The following is a 17609-nucleotide window of genomic DNA, read 5'->3' on the forward strand; positions in this document are numbered from 1 at the left end:
GGCGGTTGCGGATCATGAAGATGAGAAGCTGCTCTCCACTCTGTCTGTCACGGACTGTCTCCACCCCTTCCCTCTCTCTCTCCCTCCCCGCACTGCCCGTCACTCTGTCTCCTCCCCTCTCACTCTCTGCGCGTTTCTCGGACAGGTCGGGGCGCTGTGTATAAAAGGCGACAGCAGCAGACAGTTCGTTACAGAACAACGACGGGAGTGAAGCGGCATTATGTCTGGCAGAGGGAAAGGAGGCAAAGGACTGGGCAAAGGCGGAGCCAAGCGGCACCGTAAAGTGCTCCGTGATAACATCCAGGGCATCACCAAACCGGCCATCCGCCGTCTGGCTCGGCGTGGCGGCGTCAAGCGGATCTCGGGTCTGATCTACGAGGAGACCCGCGGGGTGCTGAAGGTTTTCCTGGAGAATGTGATCCGGGATGCGGTCACCTACACCGAGCACGCCAAGCGCAAGACGGTCACTGCCATGGATGTGGTGTACGCTCTGAAACGCCAGGGCCGCACTCTCTATGGCTTCGGCGGTTGAACAAACCTTCCTTCTTCCAAACACAAAACAAAGGCTCTTTTAAGAGCCGCCCACCAACTCACGGAGAGAGCAGTAACAGGGGAGAGCAGATCGAAGGCCATTGACCTGAAATGTTAACTCTTCAATATGCGATTTAAGTTTGAAACAAAAAGTTGATGAGGTTGTCAGGTAGTCTTTTACAATTACCCTAAGGGTACTGTCTGAGCGGTATTGGGTCCCGAAATATACATGTTGCATTAAAGGTCTGGAGATTAAACTCCCATTCTCTAATGGTGAGTGTAATAACCCAATCAGAGAGCGGCCTCATTTACCAATGAACAGCGAGCAGCAAGAAAAGCGCCAAAGCACTTCAGTTCCCCGGATGGCCTGAAATTTGAAAAGCCCGCCGAAAATGTAATTGTTGAACCGTTGTCTGCAAAAATATGTATTTACTTGTTCATTCGCTCTGTTTAACCGTGGTCTCGACTAGAAACGGGAGACGAAGGCTACATTTATTAAAACACATTCTCCATAACTAACAACCGCAAATACCTGGAAACCTTGCGTGTAATAACCAGCTGTACACGGCGGGGTTATGGGGACTCATACAGGGAGAAGTTTATCTCTGGTGTACAGGAACCCTGATGGCGAGGGAGTTTACCTCTGGTGTTCGCGCTGCCGAAAACCCAACGGCACCGAACTGCTCACTCTCAGTGTTAATTGGTTCGGGCCGTGTTAGTCTGTAGAAACCGAGATGTCTTATTGAACAATATTACACAAAACACCCACAGGAGAAGGTCAGAGGGAATCGGCGTGTCGATAACACAGCTGAGTGAATAGGAAATGATAGCCCTTTCCACTGCTGAGTTAGTGGCTCTGAAAAGAGCCTTTTGTTGTGCTTGGTGCCGAGGCCGGATTCAGGCGCGCTCCCCACGGATGCGGCGGGCCAGCTGGATGTCCTTGGGCATGATGGTGACTCGCTTGGCGTGGATGGCGCACAGGTTGGTGTCCTCGAAGAGCCGCACCAGGTAAGCTTCACTGGCCTCCTGCAGGGCCATGACGGCCGAGCTCTGGAAGCGCAGGTCGGTCTTGAAGTCCTGAGATGGGAATCCCATTCCGACATCTCAGTCTCTGTCGCGATGAGGCCACACTCAGGTTCGAGGAACATCATCTTATATTCCGTCTGTGCAGTCTCCAACTGATGGCATAAAACATCGATTTATCAAGCTTCCAGTAACTGCCCGTCTTCATTCCCCATTTTCCTCTCTTTATCCCCTTACCTCCCGAGCGCCTCCCTTTAGTCCTTCTCCCCTTTCCCTCTCTTCCATGGCCTTCTAACCTCTCCCGTCAGATTCCCCCATCTTTAGCCTGTTATCAATTTCACCAAAAGACTGAACTTCACACCCCACCCCTCCTGGTTTCACCGACCTCCTTGTACTACTTCATCCCCTCGCCCACCTCGTTGCTTCTCCCCCAACTTCTCATCTTTCTTTTCCAGTCTCAGCCCTAAACGTTGCCTGTTTAGTCCTTTCTATAGATGGTGCCTGGCCTGCTGAGTTCTGTAGCATTTTGTGCACATTGAAAGGCCGAGACAGAGAGGACCCGGAGTTGATGTTTCCTATAGCGGGTGAGGCTAGCACCAGAAGCACGGCCTCAGAATAGAGGGTTGTACCTCTAGAACAGAGATGAAAAGAGGGTGGTGAGTCGGTGGAAATCATTTCAACATAAGACTGTGACGGCCAAGTCACTGGGTATATTTAAGGTGGAGCTTGATAGTTTTGTTTATTAGTGAGGATGTCAAAGGGATCATGTTGCAATGGGGTTGAGAGGGATAATAGATGGAATGGCAGAGCAGACCTGATGGCCTAATTCTGCTCCTATATCGTATGGTCTAATACAACCACCTCACTGTACTGCAAGTGCACAGACCTATAGAACACAAGCTCTACCATCCCCCGCCCTCGAGTGACTGATGTGTGTCGACACTGTGCTGGGAGGTGTAATGTCCTGTGGGTGTAGTCTGGATCACTGAAGGGAGTAAAGGGAGATAACTGGTTGTAAGATCAGGGAATTGAGACAAGGTGGACTGATATAGAAGATGAGTTGAGACGTTATGCCGATTGGCCATGGTATGGAATTGTGGGCCAGGCCTGAGGGTCCTGTGACCAATTCCTACCCCTGTGGTAGTGTGTGGGCATGGGGCTTCACGAGGCGGAGTGTCGTACCTTACGATCACACATCGGCAGCGGATTGTATTGACACAACCATTTCCAACCCCTGTAACTGTAGAGCCACAGGACTTCCAACTCCCCACACAGTATAGATGTAATTGTCACCACCAGACCACTGTAGTGTGAGGACCCAGAACGATACAACATCCAGAACTGTACTGAAAGGACACAGAACATATGAACCACAACCCTGTACCTTCAGGGCACAGTAAACTCCCCCCCCCCCCCCCCCACCCTCCACAAACACACACCACACTGTAGGAAACAGTCAGTAGTGTTCTACAAGGATAATGAACACTAAGTCCTTCATAAGGACACAGACTGATAAACTCTCCACACTGTGGAGTGAGCACACAGGTCTGTACACAGCCAGTACTGTACTCCACTGTGAAATGCCAGTACAAACACAGTACTTCAAGGACAGAGACCTGTGTAACCTTGAGACTGGAGTGAAAGTTGTGGAATTGATCAGATAAGAGCAAAGAATCTACTTCCCCTGGTGGCAGAGTCCAGAACAAGGAAGTAGGAGTCTGACTGTGCAGTGGGGATGTCAGAGTTTCACAGACAATGGCATCAGCCAAGTGGGCAGAGCAGACACAGATAGGAAATTAAATCACTGATGAAGCAGATGAACTTAGAGTGTTGATCAGCAGGAGAGTGTGTGGGATCGCTGCGGTCACAGGACACCACTTCTCAGAGGAGAGAACATTAAGGTGGATAAATCCCTGGGACCTGATCAATTGTATCCTAGGATATTGTGTGATGTAACTGCAGGGGCTCTTGCAGAGAAATCTGTATCTCCTCAAGCCACTGGTGAGGTACCAGAAGACTAGGGGATGGCTGATGTCATACTGTTAATTTGGGCTGCAGTGAACCTGACAGCAGTCGTTGTGAAATGATCTTGCTGGAAGTAGAGGGAGAGTGGGAGTGGAGACCAGTGAACAGCGATGTGCACGGTGAGTGTTGCCGGATTAGCAGATGAACAATCTGAATGGTAATGTTGTTAACATGAAGTCCTAGAGCGACAGACACACCTGTGTGCAGGGAATTCAGCTTGTACACTCAAGAAGGAAATGAGTAAGGCCAAGGGCTTTGGCACAGACCAATGGTTAGAACAGTTTTCCCTTGGTGGGGTGTCTGCAACAAGAGGACTTTGGCACAAGATGAGCAGAAGGAGGGTTCGAGGGATCTGAGGAGGGAATTTTCTTTATGTGCTTGATTTTCTTGATGGCAGAAATAGGATTAGGCCGAGCCAGCATGGATTTACCAAGGGCAAATCATGCTTGACTAATCTGTTGGAGTTTTTTGAGGGTGTAACAAGGATGTTAGACGAGGGTAAGCCAGTGGATGTTGTGTACCTAGATTTTCAGAAGGCATTCGATAAGGTGCCACATAGGAGATTGGTGAGTAAAATCAGAGCTCATGGCATTGGGGGCAGGGTTTCAACATGGATAGAAAACTGGTTGGCAGATAGAAAGCAAAGGGTAGCAGTGAATGGGTGTTTCTCGGACTGGCTGGAGGTGACTAGTGGGGTACCACAGGGCTCCGTATTGGGACCACAGCTCTTTACGATTTATGTCAATGATTTAGATGAGGGCATTGAAAACCATATCAGCAAGTTTGCTGACGATACTAAACTGGGTGGCAGTGTGACATGCGAAGAGGACGTTAGGAGAATACAGGGAGACTTGGATAGGCTGGGTGAGTGGGCAGATACTTGGCAGATGTCATTCAATGTGAATAAATGTGAAGTTATCCACTTTGGAAGCAGGAACAAGAGGGCAGAGTATTGTCTGAACGGTGTAGAGTTAGGTAAGGGAGAAATGCAAAGAGACCTAGGAGTCCTAGTTCACCAGTCAATGAAGGTGAATGAGCAAGTGCAACAGGCAGTGAAGAGGGCAAATGGAATGTTGGCCTTTGTTACAAGGGGAATTGAGTACAAGAGCAAGGATGTCCTTTTGCATTTGTACAGGGCCCTGGTGAGACCACACCTGGAATATTGTGTACAGTTTTGGTCTCTAGGTTTAAGGAAGGACATTCTGGCAATTGAGGAAGTGCAGCGTAGATTCACTAGGTTGATTCCTGGGATGGCAGGGCTGTCTTACGCAGAGAGATTGGAGAGATTGGGCTTGTACACGCTGGAATTGAGGAGATTGAGAGGGGATCTGATTGAAACGTTTAAGATAATTAAAGGATTTGATAGGATTGAGGCAGGAAATATGTTCCAGATGTTGGGAGAGTCCAGTACCGGAGGGCATGGATTGAGAATAAGAGGTCAGTTATTTAAAACAGAGTTGAGGAAGAGCTTCTTCTCCCAGAGAGTTGTGGAGGTGTGGAATGCACTGCCTCGGAAGACGGTGGAGGCCAATTCTCTGGATGCTTTCAAGAAGGAGCTAGATAGATATCTGATAGATAGGGGAATCAAGGGATATGGAGACAAGGCAGGGACTGGGTATTGATAGTGAATGATCAGCCATGATCTCAGAATGGTGGTGCAGACTCGAGGGGCCGAATGGTCTACTTCTGCACCTATTGTCTATTATCTATTGTCTATTGCTGCCTGAGGAAGTGGTGGAGGCAGGTACACTCTGTAAGCAGCAACAAGACCAGAAGCCGAGTGCCTCAGAGACTGTCTGTTACAGTATTTTAGCCAGTCTATAATATCATGTAGAGGACAGAGACAGAGTAAATTGGCACAGAAGAGGAACTGAGGCCTGAGACAGATCAGGCAGGTTCACATGGAATGGTGGGGCAGGGATGAGGGGTGACTTGTGCTCCTGTTGTCTTGTGTTCTGAGTGTGGTTCCCATCTGGGACTCCCTGCCTGCAGGGATGGTGAGGAAAAAACTGTTGGGGTGTTGAAAGGGGATTGGACATGTCCTTCAGGGGAAATAACCTGCAGAGCTGAGTGGGAGTGGGGGCTGGAACTGATGGGATTGCTGTATCAGGGGCTAGCATAGACAATGGTTCAAATGGCCTATCCAGTCCCAGAATGATCCTGTGCCCAGGAAATGTCTGTGGACCTTCTAAAGTCGAGGGCAGACAAAGTCGGTGTGAGGCTTTATGAAACACTGGTGAGGCCTCACTTGAGAACAGGTTTGGGCCCCTTATTTTAGAAAGGATGTGCTGAAACTGGAGAGGGTTCAAAGGGGGTTCACGAAAATGATTCCAGGATTAAACAACTTGTCAATGAAGAGTGTTTCATGGCTTTGGGTCTGTATTCACTGGAATTTAGAATAATGAGGGGTGACTTCATTGAAACCTATTGAATGGTGAAAGGCCTTGACAGAGTGGATGTGGAGAGGATGTTTCCTATGGTGAGACCAAGAGGGCACAGCCTCAGAATTGAGGGGCATCATTTTACAATGGAGGTGAGGAGGAATTTCTTCAGCCAGATAGTGGAATTCATTGCCACAGGCAGCTGTGGAGGCCAAATCCTTATATGTACTTAAGGCAGAGGTTGATAGATCCTTGATTGGTCAGGGTATAGAGGGGAAGGCAGGAGATTGGGGCTGACAGGAAAATTGTCCCAGCCATGAAGGAATGGCGGAGCACAGTCAATGGGCCGAATGGCCTAATTCAGCTCCTATATCCTGTGGTCTTATAAGGCCACATTTCTGTAAAAACTCTGGCACTGCATTCCAAGCACACTGAGCTGTCAGAGCACAGCACAAGGACAGGGATTTAACAAAACACAACACTGGATAATCCCAGCATTGCACTGTCACTCTGACCTATAAACACCAGCAGTGTACTGTAAGGATACAGACTGTTATGCATCCAGTTGTACAGATAAGTGACGTCAAAAAAAATCTGCAAATATCAGAAGTGTAAAATCAAAATATAAAATGCCAAAACACTCACACATCATGCTGCATCTGGTAAGTTTCCAGCATTTTCAGGCTTCATTTCAGTCACCTGGACTCCCACTAAACTGGAACAGTGGAATACACCTGTTTTTCACACAGTGACATAACTGACACTGCGTGTGTGACCTGCACACCCCCACAGTGAACCAACAGGAAGCAAGGATACAACCCCTGCTCTGTCCTGTAATGGCACGGGATGGTATGAGGCGCGGAACAATTCCCTACCCTAGAGAGACAGGGAGGCAGGATAACTGGACGGAGTTAAAGAGGAGTGTGATACTGTAAATGTTTGAAAGATTGGCGATTGAGACCAACTAGATGGACACAGAAGAGGAGTTGAGACTTGGGACCGATCAGCCATGATATGGAGGAATTTAACATGGAGGGTTATATGGCGGGCAGGGTTTAAGGGTAGGCACAACATTGTGGGCCAAATGGCCTGTACTGTGCTGTATTGTTCTTCTGGTGTCCTACACCTGCTCCAGCTTCCCGTGTTTCTGTGGGCACAGGGCTTCATGTTGCACCTTACAATCACACATCGGCAGCGGATTGTACCAATGGAACCATTTCCAACCCCTGTAACTGTAGAGCCACAGGACTTCCAACTCCCCACACGGTATAGATGTAATTGACACCACCATACCACTGTAGTGTGAGGACCCAGAACGATACAACATCCAGAACTGTACTGAAAGGACTCAGAATGTACAGACCACAATCCTGCGCCTCCAGTCACAGTGAACCCCCACACTACACTGTACAGAAAGAGTTAACAGTACACAACACGGACAATGAACTTTACAACATCACATCCTTCACCATAAGGACATAGAACGATAAAACTCTCCACTGAATGGAGTGAGTACACAGAACCATAGCACACCATTAAACACCAGAAAAATCCCAGCACCTCAAGGACAGAGTCCTGTATAATCCTGCCGCTCCACTGCGATTAATTGAACTGATGAGAGAAGAGCAAAGAATCTACTTCCCCTGGTGGGAGAGTACAGAACAAGGGGAGAATGGCCTGATAATTAGAGCCAGGGTGTGCAATGGAGTTGTGCAAGCTCTTGTATCCAGTTTGCACAGCAGACATGGGAAGGGGAAACAGAACCTATTTTAATGCACCGATGAAGCAGATGAACTTTAATTATTTCAGTTGTAGAGACACGGCGTTTCAAAGGACAGCATATTAACGTGGATAAACTCCAGGATCAGGATCCTATCACTCTTTGTTTCATGAAGGGTTTTGTGATGTTTACAGTTGCTCCTCTGGGTGACAGCTCCTTCTTTCCCCCATCCCGGGCTGCTGACCTACCATCAGCTGACACACTGTGATTTACGTGTTCTTGACGCGCCAACGTCACAGAGGACCTGCTATTCACCGATGTCATTTCCCTGGCAATGACCCAAGGCTGGGCTGTTAAACAATCAACACTTTCACACACAAGATGAAATCTGCAGATACTGGAAATCCAAGCAATGAATAGAAAGTGGAATTAAAATGGGTGGCCACTGGGATATCACGCCTCTTCTGGTGGACGGAGCATAGGAGTTCGGCGAAACGGTCTCCCAATCTACTTCGGGTCTCACCGATATACAGGAGGCCACACCAGGAGCACCGGAGTTGCATAGGGAGGGATGCCTGCAGAAAGCAGAAAGTGAAGGGGGAGTGGGGGGAGGGAAAGATGTGCTTGGTGGTGGGATCCCGTTGGAGATGGCGGTATGGAGAATTATGTGCTGGATGCGGAAGCTGGTGGGGGTGGTAGGTGAGGACAAGAGGAACCTTATCCCTGGTAGGGTGGCAGGAGGATGGAGTGAGAACAGACGTCCATCAAATGGAAGAGATGCGGTTGAGGGCAAAGTTGATGGTGGAGCAAGGGAAGCCCCTTTCTTTGAAGAGGGAGGACATCTTCATTCTGGAATGAAAAGCCTCATCCTGAGAGCAGATGCGGCGGAGATGGAGGAACTGAGAGAAGGGGATTGTGTTTTTACTAGTAACAGGGTGGGAGGAGGTATGGTCCAGGTAGCTGAGAGAGTCTGTGTGTTTGTAATACAAATCAGCAGATAAGCTGTCTCCAGAGACAGAGAGATCGAGAAAGGGGAAGGAGGTGTTGAAAATGGAGGCAAAATTTGAGGGCAGGGTGCAAGTTGGAGGCAAAGTGGATGAAATCGACGAATTCAGCATGGGTACAGGAAGCAGCACCAATGCAGTGGTCAATGTAGCATTGGAAAAGTGCAGTTCTGTCACCAGTGTAGGCTTGGAACATAGACTGTTCCACATAGCCATGTGGGTGCCCATGGCTACACCTTTTGAAGGAAGTGGGGGGAGCCAAAGGAGAAATTGTTTAGAGTGAGGACAAGTTCCACTAGGCAGAGGAGAGGGTGGTGGGGAGGAAATGACTGAGTCTGGTAGCCAGAAAGAAACTGGGAGTTCTGAGGCCATCCTGGTGGGGGATGGAGGCGTATAGGGACTGAACATAAGATGATGAGGGCCAGGGAACTGAAATCATTGAAAAGATCCATACTGTGTCAGGTATCGCGGATGTAGGTAGGAAGGGACTGAACTTTGGGGATAAAACAGAGTCGAGGTATGCAGATACGAGTTCATTGGGGCAGGACAAGCTGAAATAATGGGTCTACCTGGACAAGCGGGTTTGTCGATCTTGGGTAGGTAGAAGGTAGAAATGGGAGCTGCAGGAACAATGAGGTTGGTGGTGGTGGATGGGAGATCTCCAGAGTCAATAAGGTTGGTGAAGGTGTGGGAGACAACGGCCTGGTGTTCCTTAGTGGGGTCCTGTTCGAAGGGTAAATAAGAGGAGGTGTCTGATAGTTGCCACTGTGCCTCAGCAAGGTAGAGGTCAGTACACCCGTCTGCTACAGCACCCCTTTTATCTGCGTGTTTGATGGTGAGGTTAGGATTGGTGCAGTGGGACTGGAGAGTAGAGCTTTAGGAAGGAGTGAGGTTGGAATTGGAGAGAGAAGTGTTGATGTCTAGAAAGTTGATATCCCGTCAGCAGTTGGCAATGAAAAGGACCAGAGCAGACAGAAGACCAGAACGGGATATCCAGAAAGAGGAGGAGGGTTGAAGATGGGAGAAGGGGTTTTGCTCCCTTTTCTGTTTGGAGACCTGTGACCAGTGATGTGCTACACACGCAAAATGCTGGAGGAACTCAGCAGGCCAGGCAGCATCTATGGAAAAGAGTAGAGTCAATGTTTGGGAAATGTCGACTCTACACTTTTCCCATTGATGCTGCCTGGCCTATTGAGTTCTAGCATTTGTGTGTGTTGCTTGGGTTAACAGCGTTGCAAATTTTCTTTTACCAGTGATGTGCTACAGGGATCTGTGCCTGGTTCCCTGTTGTTTGTCATGTATATTAATGACATGGATGTGACTGTTGATAAATAAGTTCACTGATAACTGCTGGTAGTAAAGTTATAACAGGATGTGGATAAACTAGATGGAATTTAACTCACAGGAGTTCAAAATATTGCACTTCTACAAGTTAAAATGAGATGGATTTAGGCAGCAAGTGACAGGACCCTGGGATATTTTAGATCAGAAAGACCTGGGAGTACATGGTTCATTGAACGTTACATAGAGAGGAGAGGTTGAGAGGGATATGGACCTAATGCAGGCAGATGGGGAACCTGGCCGGTGTGGATGAGTTGTACCGAAGGGACTGTTTCAGTCCGGTATAAATCACTGACTCGAATCTGGGAAGTTAAACCAGGGCAGGATGTACACTGTAAACGACAGGATCAACAGAGACTTTGTGTGTCCCTGCCTCCACCACCTCCTCTGGACACTGATTTCAGATACCAGCTACTCTCTGCTTTAAATATTTATCCTTACGATCCCCTTTCAACCCCCTCCCTGTCACCTTAAAACTATTCCCTTTAGTTTTGGACAGTCATACAAAGGGAAACAACTTCATATAGTTTTATCTAGCTCCATAGTGTTACCCATCAGCCACATCCATGACAGGAAAACCAGACCCAGAATATCCTGTCTCATGATAACAAGCCCTCCAGTCTGGGCAATTTTCTTCTGAGTCTTCTCTGCACAACTTTAGTCACATCATTCCTGTAGTGCAACGCTCCGAATGGTGCATGGTTGCCAGATCTGGCAACCAACATTCTGTATCACTGTAACATGTCGCTCCAAATCTTTACTCAGGTCTTCACCTGATCTAGACAACCAGGACACACCACTTCTTCACATTCCTGTCAAACTGTGCTGTCACTTTCAGGTAATTTTGTAACAATGCTTGAGGCATCTGCACAGGTACTTCAATGAGCAAGGCCCAGAGGGACATAGAATTAATGAAGGAAAGTGAGATTATGATACCTCAGCATGATGGTGGGCAGAAATGTGATGCGTGAAGGGTCTGTTTCTATGCTGCACAACTCTGACCATGGCATCCACCATCGCAGTGGCTTTTCTTACCTGGACCCTCGGATCTGAGCTTGTCTCACTGAACCCCTTGTCTTCTGGGATGAAGCTTGGACCCTCCCACTGTCACCAAGCTGTCAGCCATCTCTCCTACCATTACCCACAGTGCTTCACCAATCTCCCATGTAAAAGGACTGTTATTGGTGGATTTGAGATGGGGTATTTTGGTGTCTTTTGAGGGGTGGAGTCAGTATTTGACCATTAAAACCCTTATCCAATAGAAATCCATCTCTCTGGGTTCTGAATGTTTCAGGTGAGTCCGGTCTGACGTGCTGTGTTCCAGGTTCCCACTGAACTTTCACAGTCAGAGGTTTCCGCAACAGAGTAACGGACTTCGGCCCATCATGCCCATACCGACCACTGAGGATTTGTTCACCAACTTATCACTTGGTCTGTCACTTCCTGTGTCTTGGTAATTCAAAAGCTCATCCTGATGGTTCTTGAGTACCTGTCTGCACCACCCTCTCAGGCAGTGTGTTCCAGATTGTAACCTCTCTTTGAGTGAAAGAGGAAATTTTTCCTCAGATCCCTCTAAACCTCTTACTCCTCTGCTTGAATCTCTGCCCCTTTGTTGTACACACATCTGACAGGAGTCAGTGTTGTTCCGCACAGAAAAAGACCCTTCAGCTCACCTGATCCACGTCTACCAGATCCCCCCTGAACCAGACCTATCTATGAACCTGTCTAAATGTCTTCTAAACCCAGTAATTAAACCCACATCTACCTCTTTCTTTACCCATACCATCTGCGCAGAGCATGTTGTCCCTTGTCCCCCTTTAAATCCTTCCCCATACACCTTAAATCTGTGCCTCCTAGTTTGAGACCCCCCCCCCCATGCTTGGAAAAGTCCATGTCCATTCACACTATGACCCTCATGGTTTGATGTCCTCTTCAATTTCGCCCCTCATCCTCCTAGCCCAGACTATGCAGACTCTCCTTGTAACACAAACCCACCAATCCCATGGTATTGTGCTAAATCACCTCTCCAGCTCAGTCACACCTTTTGGATTGTGTGGCATCAGAAGTGGGGTTTATCCACCATTAGCCCTACTAAGACTTGTAATAGCTCCACCTTTGTAATCTTCATGTGCGCTGGAAATTCACTGCACCAAATGAAAACTCCAAACACAATGTCATTCTCCCTGGGGAATACAGCTGAGAACTATTCATTTCATTCCCTGCCCACCTCCCCTGGCCCCACACACAGGTTGTCTGTCACTTTGCTCTACAACAGACCCCACTCACTCCTTGGTTACCCTCTTGTTCTTTGTATACTTAAAGCACCCGTTATCATTTATTGAGCGTTCCCTTAATCGTAGCTGCCACTGATAACTTATGACTTATCTTTGCCCTTCAAATCTCTCCTTTCCAACTCTCTGTTCTGCTGACTGGCCTCCCCAGTCTTCAGTGCTCTTTCCCTAACACATCTTCATTAACATTATGTGCTGTGTCGTAAGACATGGGTGATCATGGTGTCCCATCCGTCCCCAGTCTCAAGCTATTCTTGTTTTCCTCTCTATCCATGACCATGACCGTCCTTGGCTAATTTTCCCACGGAAGTGCCATTGCCTTCTTCTGGGCAGTGTCTTTACAAGACAGCAACCCCAGCCATTATCAATTATCAGAGATTGTCTGTTTGGTGTCAGTGCTCACATAAGAAGGACGTGACAGGCACCAGCTGCTCATACGACAATCCACCACCAGCTCCCGTGGCTTCACATGACCCTGATCGGGGAGATAAACAAATATAATACCTTGCCCCAGTCTAGGGGGAGCATTTGCTACTGCTGTTCAGGAGGATTTAAACTAATGTGGCAGGGAGATGGGAACAAGTGCAGAGAGACAGAGGGGTGTAAAATGAGGGTAGAAGCAAAAAGTAGTAAGGTGAAAGGTAAAAGTGGCAGGCAGGCAAATCCAGGGCAAAAAGCAAAAAGGGCCTCTTTTCTACATAATTGTTTAAGGGCTAAGAGTGTTGTAAAAACAAGCCTGAAGGCTTTGTGTATCAATGCGAGGAGCATTTGTAACAAGGTGGATGAATTGAATATGCAGATAGTTATTAATGAATATGATATAGTTGGGATCACAGAGACATGGCTCCAGGGTGACCAAGGATGGGAGCTCAACATCCAGGGATATAATGTCAAGATAGAAAGGTTTTTATCACAAATAACTCTTCCAAAATTGAATACGGAAGAACAGAAGGGATTAGATATGCCTTTTACATTAAAAGAGGTCGAAGAAGCTCTAGGACCATTTCAAAGTAATAAATCTCCAGGAGAAGATGGTTTTCCACCTGAATTTTATAAAAAGTTTAAAGATTTATTAATTCCTCCTTTTATGGAGTTAATACATCAAGCGGAAAGAACGCATAAACTTCCAGAATCTTTTTCAACAGCTATTTTAATAGTATTGCCAAAAAAAGATAGAGATCTTTTAAAGCCAACATCGTATAGACCTATTTCTTTGTTAAACACTGATTATAAAATAATAGCAAAAATCTTATCTAATAGATTATCTAAATACTTACCAAAATTAATACATATGGGTCAAACAGGATTTATTAAAAATAGACAATCGGCAGATAATGTAACTCGGTTATTTAGTATAATTCATTTGGCTCAAAAGAGGGAGGAAATGAGTGTGGCAGTTGCTTTAGATGCAGAAAAAGCATTTGATAGATTGGAATGGGATTTTTTTTATTTAAGGTATTGGAAAAATATGGATTAGCAGTATCTTTTATAAAATGGATTAAAACCTTAAATACTAATCCCAAAGCTAAGTAGTGACAAATGGTCAAATTTCAACACCATTTCAGTTAACAAGGTCAACTAGGCAAGGTTGTCCATTATCACCTGCTTTATTTGTGTTGGTGATAGAACCATTAGCTGAATTAATTAGAATGGACCCAGATATTAAGGGTTTCAGAGTTAACCAGGAGGAATACAAGATTAATTTATTTGCCGATGATGTACTGCTTTATTTAACAAACCCATTGCACTCGTTGCGTAAATTATCCTCTAGATTAGAAGAATATGGGAAGATATCAAGTTACAAAATAAATTGGGATAAAAGTGAAATTTTACCTCTCACTAAAGGAGATTATAGTCGATGTCAATTAATAACTCAATTTAGATGGCCGACAAACGGTATAAAATATTTAGGTATAAGAGTTGATAATGATATAAAGAACTTATATAAATTAAATTACTTACCATTATTGAAAAAAATTCAAGATATTGATAAATGGATGATATTACCAATAACATTAGTAGGTAGAGTAAATACTGTAAAAAATTAATATATTCCCTAGACTACAATACTTATTTCAATCACTACCAATACAACTACCCCAGAAGTTTTTTCAAGAGTTAAATAAATATGTGAGGAAGTTTATTTGGAAAGGTAAGATGTCAAGAATATCGTTGGAAAAATTGACATGGAAATTTGATCTAGGAGAGTTACAACTTCCAAATTTTAAGAATTATTATAAAGCAAATCAACTTAGATTTATTGCATCTTTTTTTGAGAAAGATAGACCGGCATGGATTAGAATAGAACTAGATAAAATAGGATAAAATACACCAGACGATTTTATATATAAATGGGAATCTAAATGGATATGGGAAAAAAAAGAATCTCCTATATTAAAACATTTGATTGACTTATGGAATAAGATAAATGTTCATGATGAGACAAAGAAATCTTTATTAGTTAAGAGATCTTTAATTCAAAATAGACTTTATTCCTTTTACAATGGATAATCAACTTTTATATAATTGGTTTCAAAAAGGGATTAGATATATAGGAGATTGTTTTGAAGGAGGTATATTAATGTCAATTGATCAATTAAAGAATAAATATAAAGTATCAAACAACACTCTTTTTTGTTACTTCCAATTAAGGGCTTATTTAAGAGAAAAATTAGGTCAAACAATGTTATTGCCGAAATCTAATGAAATAGAACCTTTAATTCAAAAAGGAAAAACTAAAGAATTTATTTCTTGTATGTATAGCTTGATTCAAAAACAGGCAATTAAACAAGGAATCCATAAGTCAAGACAAAAATGGGAAAGTGACTTAAATATTAAAATTGAAGAAACAAATTGGTCAAGACTATGTCTTGATAGTATGACAAATACAACAAATGTCCGGTTAAGATTAGTGCAATATAATTTTTTACATCAATTATATATTACACCACAAAAATAAATTAATTAAATCCAAATTTATCTGATCAGTGTTTCCGATGTAACCAAGAAATTGGTACTTTTTTACATTCTACTTGGTCTTGTTCTAAAATTCAACCTTTTTGGACAAATTTAAGAATTTTATTGGAACTAATTATTGGAACACAACTTCCACATAATCCAATATTATTTTTATTAGGCAATATTGAAGGGATAAAATTGAAACCCAAATTGAATAAATATCAGAAAGAATTCATAAAAATCGCATTGGCAGTAGCCAAAAAGGCTATTGCAGTTAAGTATAGATTGTTGGAAGGATGAAATTTCCAGCTGTATTCCACTTGAAAAAATTACTTACAACTTAAGAGATAAATATGAAACATTTTTGAAAATTTGGCGCCCTTATTTACAAAAGACAGGATTAAATATATAGATGCTCCAAAGATAAAATAATTGGTTATTTGGGGAAAGAAATAAATATATATACTAAAGTTATTACGAACTCCGTGGAGCATGTGGGGATCTTCCGATATCCAGGCACCCTCTCTTTCTTTCTTTTCTTTTTCTTTTTTTCTATAGGAATGTTAGGGGGGAGGGGCTAAGGGGAGGGGGGAAGAGTATATTTTTTTTTTCTGTAATCATTTGAAAACTCAATTAAAAAAGTTTTTTAAAAAAACAAACAAAACATCCAGGAATATTCAATATTCAGGACGGATAGACAGGAAAAAAAAGGAGGTGGGGTAGCATTGCTGGTTAGAGAGGAGATTAACACAATAGAAAGGAAGGACATTAGCCTGGAGGATGTGGAATCGATATGGGTAGAGCTGCATTACACTAAAGGGCAGAAAACGCTGGTGGGAGTTGTGTACACCTCACAGTAGTAGTGAGGTTGGAGATGGCATTAAACAGGAAATTAGAAATGTGTGCAATAAAGGAACAGTAGTTATAATGGGTGACTTCAATCTACATATAGACTAGGTGAACCAAATTGGTAAGGGTGCTGAGGAAGAGGATTTCTTGGAATGTTTGCGGGATGTTTTTCTGAACCAACATGTCGAGGAACCAACTAGAGGGCAGACCATTCTAGATTGGGTATTGAGCAATGAGGAAGGGTTAGTTAGCAATCTTGTCGTGCGAGGCCCCTTGGGTAAGAGTGACCATAATATGGTGGAATTCTTCATTAAGATGGAGAGTGACATAGTTAATTCAGAAACAAAGGTTCTGAACTTAAAGAAAGGTATCTTTGATGGTATGAGACATGAATTAGCTAAGATAGACTGGCAAATGATACTTAAAGGGTTGACGGTGGATATGCAATGGCAAGCATTTAAAGATCGCACGGATGAACTACAACAATTGTTCATCCCAGTTTGGCAAAAGAATAAACCAAGGAAGGTAGTGCACCCATGGCTGACGAGGGAAATTAGGGATAGTATCAAGTTCAAAGAAGAAACATATAAATTAGCAAAAAAAAGCAGCACACCTGAGGACTGGGAGAAATGCAGAGACCAGCAGAGGAGGACAAAGGGCTTAATTAGGAAAGGGAAAAAAGACTATGAGAGAAAGCTGGCAGGGAACATAAAAACTGACTGTAAAAGCTTTTATAGATATGTGAAATTAACAAGATTGGTCAAGACAAATGTAGGTCCTTTACAGTCAGAAACAGGTGAATTGATCATAGGGAACAAAGACATGGCAGACCAATTGAATAACTACTTTGGTTCTGTCTTCACTAGAGAGGAAATAAATAATCTTCCGGAAATAGTAAGAGACCGAGGGTCTAGTGAGATGGAGGAACTGGGGGAAATACATGTTAGTAGGGAAGTGGTGTTAGGTAAATTGAAGGGATTAAAGGCAGATAAATCCCCAGGGCCAGGTGGTCTGCATCCCAGAGTGCTTAAGGAAGTAGCCCAAGAAATAGTGGATGCATTAGAGATAATTTTTCAAAACTCCTAGATTCTGGATTAGTTCCTGAGGATTGGAGGGTAGCTGATGTAACTCCACTTTTTAAAAAAGGAGGGAGAGAAAAACTGGGAAATTATAGACCGGTTAGTCTGACATCGGTAGTGGGGAAAATGTTAGAGTCGGTTATCAAAGATGTGATAACAGCACATTTGGAAAGAGGTGAAATCATCGGACAAAGTCAGCATGGATTTGTGAAAGGAAAATCATGTCTGACGAATCTTATAGAATTTTTTAAAGATGTAACTAGTAGAGTGGATGGGGAGAGCCAGTGGATGTGGTATATTTAGATTTTCAAAAGGCTTTTGACAAGGTCCCACACAGGAGATTAGTATGCAAACTTAAAGCACACGGTATTGGGGGTATGGTATTGATGTGGATAGAGAATTGGTTG

General features: G+C 44.3%; 1 protein-coding gene across 1 annotated transcript; it reads left to right on the forward strand.

Annotated features, from left to right (window-relative positions):
* The first annotated feature begins 205 nt into the window (after window positions 1–205).
* LOC132403260 (histone H4) lies at window positions 206–768 on the forward strand. The gene has a single exon (XM_059986687.1). It carries the CDS (start codon window positions 221–223, stop codon window positions 530–532), a length of 312 nt encoding a protein of 103 aa, XP_059842670.1. The 5' UTR covers window positions 206–220; the 3' UTR covers window positions 533–768.
* The last annotated feature ends 16841 nt before the right edge of the window (window positions 769–17609 follow it).

The sequence above is a fragment of the Hypanus sabinus genome, chromosome 12, assembly GCF_030144855.1.
Source record: "Hypanus sabinus isolate sHypSab1 chromosome 12, sHypSab1.hap1, whole genome shotgun sequence".
Taxonomy (NCBI): domain Eukaryota; kingdom Metazoa; phylum Chordata; class Chondrichthyes; order Myliobatiformes; family Dasyatidae; genus Hypanus; species Hypanus sabinus.

Bases quoted from the DNA above. Each gene is read 5' to 3' on its own strand.
- LOC132403260 (XM_059986687.1), top strand. From the start codon at position 221: ATGTCTGGCAGAGGGAAAGGAGGCAAAGGACTGGGCAAAGGCGGAGCC.